Genomic DNA, 5,218 nt, shown 5'->3' with positions numbered 1-5,218 from the left:
TTTTGACAAGGCTTTATATGAGATTGTTGTGGGTATTTTAAGCACTCAAAATGAATAAGGTACCTTCGATACTGCTATTTATTTATCTATCTATTATCTTATTACAATAGTGTTAAAAGAAGCTACCACGTTCGTCGAGAGGGTCTAGAAATTCCCACATTAATCTAAAAAAGAGAAGAATATACACCGTTAGATTTTATGAAAATCTAACAGTCTAGACTCACCTAAAGAGTACATGTCAAATACAACTAACAAATATATTTAAAAGTTAGGAATAAAAATAATTAGCTCAAGAGTCCATACTCCATACGCAATATTGTACATGCGACATGTACTAAATATGGAATCTTATATTTTAGATTGAACAGCAGCCTGGTCAGGAGTTGTGATGAGGCAAGCCTAGGCGGCTGGTGTAGTTTAGGAGCAACTTCAAATCAGCCACGATCAAATTAGTTTGCGTGGCTGCAACATGCACATCCGAACAAGAGGAGTATAAAAGAAATTTCAAAAGAACTGGTCAGGCAACATTAGAATGTGTGTCAAACGTACTGCAAGCTATGTTTTTAGTTTGGATTTTATATCGGTTTATGGTTTTTAAGCAGGTAATAACTATGCCCACAACTAAAAGGAAATTGCAGCAAGTTTCCAAAATAGCTTACAAGTGAGTTTGTCGAAGTCATATATATGTGTGTCTTTTCATGTTTAAAAGTAGCACTATGAGGAAAAACATAAATGAACTAATCAAATAGATTCCTGGTTTAACGGGACTAACTAGCAAGCCCTGATGTAGACAAAATCCTGATGGATATATTGTCTTATGAGTTGGGTATTAAAAGAGTCTCTATGACCACACAAAAAGACTAGAAATTGCCATATTAATAATAAAGAAAATACATCATATTGTGAACTACAGGAAAAAAAGCGAACTGAGTGTCCTAATACGGCTATTTTTCTCAAAATTTGAAAATCACCAATAAATTTACAAAAACAAAAAAAGTGATATTATGAAGAGAGTATCACATGAAAAAGAGATCTATCTACCAGATTGACATAAAAGTGCCAGGTGACCTAGGGAGTGAAGTAACCACCAAGAGATTTGACAAAGTTGATGGATAAGACAATAGGATCTGGCGAAGTGGAAGAGTAGAGTAAATTCAACAATATCAACCTTTGACACCATACCACCTACCAAAAAAAAGTGAAGAAGCCACACTGTCGCGGCTAGAAGGTAGTTTTATCAGCTCACAAATGAATGTACTACAAAAAAAGTGAACTGAGTGTCCTAATACGGCTATTTTTCTTAGAATTTGAAAATCATCAATAAATTCACAAAAACAAAAAAAAAGTGATCAAAAGCATGAAGAGAGAGCATCACGTGGCAAAGAGACATATCTACCGGATCGACACAAAAGTGCTATGTGACCTAGGGAGTGAAGTGACCACCTTGAGATTTTGACGAAATCGATTGATAAGGCGATCGGGGTGGCAAAGTGGAAGAGCAGAGGAAATTCAACAATATCAACCTCTTGACACCACACCACCTACACAAAAAGTGAAGAAGCCACACCGTCGCGGCTAGAAGGTAGCTTTATCAACTCGCAAATGAATGGATCCACCAATACAAGATTTAAGAGACATGTCAGATATGCATTCATGTATGTAAGCTATACATTTATACTATGTTTCACAAAAAACAAATATGCTAGAAACTAGCCCAGTTGGACATACTAATTGGGCTGAATAGGGCTGGCTACATTAGCTAGCTCCTCTCAATAAAATCACCCATATCGATTCTTTAAAACCTAAGAATATCATTGTGGTAACTTAAGGAAATTTACATTATGTGACTAAAAGATTATGTTACTTTTAATAAAAATGAAAACTATGTTTCTACATATAGCATCCCTATTTATCATGAATACATATTTTGTGCTATAAATATGATGATAAAAAAAGATGCTATATATCTTGATCTAGACTCTAGACCCTTAGGATAAAACAATGAAAATGAAACATCAAAACAAAATCATTTAATTCAAAGTTAAAAAGAGCCTAAATATTAGGATGAAAAACAATACTAGCTACCCGCGCTATTTGCGCGGGACACCTCGCTAGTTTTTTTAATCACATAGTTTAGTGCTTACCTTAAAGCTGGATTTGATATTTTTAAAGTCAAAAAATGTGTTCTTTGCTAATTGTACATTGTCATCATATAATTGAGGAAAAGTTACATATGTAATTAAGTGAAATATACTCCCTTTTTCGCATCGGACACGGTACCTTTTGGTACGCTTCAAGCGTCCCACGGAGCCTCATTCAATAATTAATGACCGAAGTGAACGGGGAAATCTATTTGCAACTGTACTTTCATCTTCTAGGCAACAGGAGCCAGTCGATAACGATGAAACTTGTTTCATCTCAATAGCTTGTTTTTTTTTTGCTTATTTAGTCATAAGGACAAGACTTAAAAGGAGGAAGATGGATCGGAGCCGAGAAGCCCTCACCTTAACAAACACACCAGGAGGAGAGATAAAGCTAGCATTATATAAAGCTAACAGGAGCTGAAATATGACAAAAACATTTTTCAAGAAAGTGCACTGGCTTGTGTATTTCATTGAGAGAGACGCGGAGCATATGACTACACTAATCCAAATTTACATGCTAAAGCATAAGTTGAACTACTCAAGTGAACAATCTTGATAGATACAGGCAAACAAACCGGATCGGAGGAAAGTTTACGGTGAGTCAGTTACGACCAGAATATAGTGATTTACTGACATCAATCAGTGATGTTTTATCATTATTATCATCTTTTACTGTTTTACATCATTTATAAATCACTGTATGGATTCCGTTCGACCTGAACTTTGTATATTTAGATTCTCTTTTCAAACGTACCACCCCATGCAGCAAGGATGTGATTATTGTCAGGTAGCACATGCACAGTACTTGCCCATCAGGCATCAGCTGATCAGCCCATATGGAGGACTAGTACACAAGCAAAAGACACCAATGTGGGTAACACACATCTGAAATTCAAGTACTGGTAGTAGCTAGCTGGCTATTTTTTTGCCACTGATTAAGAACTTGGTTTATGTACATAATTAAACGCGCACACTTAGAAATCAGCACACAGCAATGACACCGTGATGACTCTAGCTAGTAGCTAGAATTAATCTGACGACACACCATCACTGATCGCTTCACGCTCTCTTACATCATTCCAATTCCATACAGGCTAAACCACTCCACCACGCTGTTGTCAGCGTAGGCGTAGTCAGGGACATAGAGCAGGTCGTCGTCCCCGAGGTGATCGCCGCCGCCGACGCACGGCTGCTGGCAGGTGCCCGTGGAGAAGGACGAGCTCGGGCTCCCGCTGCAGACGACGCGGCCCATGGCGTCCCCGCCGTCGCCGGAGACAGCGTGGCTCCCCGCGGCGGATCTGACCCGCGCCAGCTCCTCCTCGGTCACCTCCAGCCTCTCCTTGAGCCTCATCACCTGCCATGCATGTGCCCACGAATGCTCATCAGTGCATACCCCAACACCGTCGCGTGCGCCGTCAATCCATGGGCATGAACAGAAGAGCAGCTAGCTATATATAGGTGTTGTTCAGACAGAGAGCTAGGAGCAGGACATGCATGATGTACCTCGTTCTCCAGGTGGCATTTGTGGAGGATGGCGGCATCGTGTGCCTGCTTGAGCTTGGCGAACTCCTCCTCGAGCAGCTTGCTCTTGTGGCGGGCGCGGCGGTTCTGGAACCAGACGGCGACCTGCTTGGGGTCGAGCCCGAGCTCGGCGGCCAGGTGCACCTTCCGGCCGGTCTCCAGCTTCCTCTCCTCCCGGAAGCTCAGTTCCAGCATCTCCACCTGCTCGTCGCTCAGCCGCCGCTTCTTGGGGTCCCCTCCACCGTCCAGCTCGCCGCCGCCGCACCTCGCCGCACGCCGCCTCCTGTGCCGCGCTCTCGGCCTCTCCCCTTGCGCCGTGCCTGCACACACACACGCACAGAGCACATCAGAACAATTCTCCATGCATGCAGGACGACCTTGTATTCTGGTGCTGATGATGAGCTGCAGGTGCCTCCTCAGAGAACTAGAACTACAGCTAAGAATTGATTGAGATTTTTTTTTTGAAGAAAAAGAATTGATTGAGATGAACACGAACCGTTGGGCACCAGGAGGTTGGGGGAGGAGTCCACGTAGGCGGGAGGAAAGAGCTCGTCGTATTGCTCCATGCTTCGCCTGCGCTGCGTTCCCGGGCGGATCAGCTGCTGCTGCTGGACGCCTTTCTCTCTCCTTGTCGAGCCGTAGAGAGAGAAGAAGCTGTGGAGAGCTACTACTAGTAGGAGAGGAGACGGGGCGGTGGGTGTTGTGTGCGAGGACCAGGCAGGATCGTCGGAGAAGTGGATCAAGGAGGCTTGGGGAAGACCACAGGGGCAAGGCACCAGTTGGGGTGTTAAGTAAGCAGGGGTGCGTGTCTCGAGAGAGACCTACGAGTAATATATAGGGGTGGCAAAGGCGCGCAACGCCGGCGGTGGGGCTCGCCGGCCGGCCGGGTAGGGGCTGCGGCTTTCTGAATTCTGAGCCAGACCGGCCATGGATGTAAAACCACCTGCTGCAACTTTGTTTTTCTTTGGGGGGCTATAGCTGAGCTGCTGCGTGACTGCAGGTGATGTGCTGATGAACAGCGGTGGGGTGCTACTCTGTCACGCGCTCACTCGTGTACCAAGCCCCAAGCAGAGCCAAGCAGGGTCCTGTCTACAGGACACTACACCGGAGGGAGGCAGGGGTTTCGTCACGCAACGGATTTGGAGAGAGGACTCTTGCATTTGCATGCATGGTATATATCATCATACACCTTCTAGAACATACTACTAGCAGTGTTGGAAATTAACGTGCATTACGCACACTGTTAGTCAAGGTTTACAATGTTTGAATTGAATGTAAGACGGCTTCTAATTTCACCAGAGGCGGTAAAACTGTTCTTTTTAATTACATGATTTGTTTATCTATCTACTGCTAGAACCAATAACTGTTTACTGTCTACTATGCATGGCCCCCTTTTATTTTTCCTGTCTTGCTTTCAACCTTGCGAAGAGTTGATCCATGTAGCCATCATGTAGGGGCCGGATTCTGCACGGCGTGTCCGGGCTTGAATTCGAGATTACTGCCTTACTGGGGACGCCGCACGACCTTCTAGGTTAAACAAGAGTGGTCGACAG

The 5,218-nt window shown here is 43.9% G+C and overlaps 1 protein-coding gene across 1 annotated transcript; it reads right to left on the bottom strand.

Moving 5' to 3' along the window:
• Positions 1-3,030: 3,030 nt before the first annotated feature.
• LOC120692845 (homeobox-leucine zipper protein HOX14-like) lies at positions 3,031-4,589 on the bottom strand. Its single transcript, XM_039976244.1, has 3 exons — positions 4,162-4,589; positions 3,648-3,985; positions 3,031-3,498 (listed from the first exon to the last, which is right to left on the bottom strand). The coding sequence occupies exons 1-3, from the start codon at positions 4,229-4,231 to the stop codon at positions 3,214-3,216; spliced, it is 693 nt and encodes a 230-aa protein (XP_039832178.1). The 5' UTR covers positions 4,232-4,589; the 3' UTR covers positions 3,031-3,213.
• Positions 4,590-5,218: the final 629 nt, after the last annotated feature.

This window comes from Panicum virgatum, chromosome 2K (assembly GCF_016808335.1).
Source record: "Panicum virgatum strain AP13 chromosome 2K, P.virgatum_v5, whole genome shotgun sequence".
Taxonomy (NCBI): Eukaryota; Viridiplantae; Streptophyta; class Magnoliopsida; order Poales; family Poaceae; genus Panicum; species Panicum virgatum.
The sequence above is the reverse complement of the archived record's forward strand: the minus strand, read 5'-3'. Positions and strand labels throughout refer to the sequence as shown.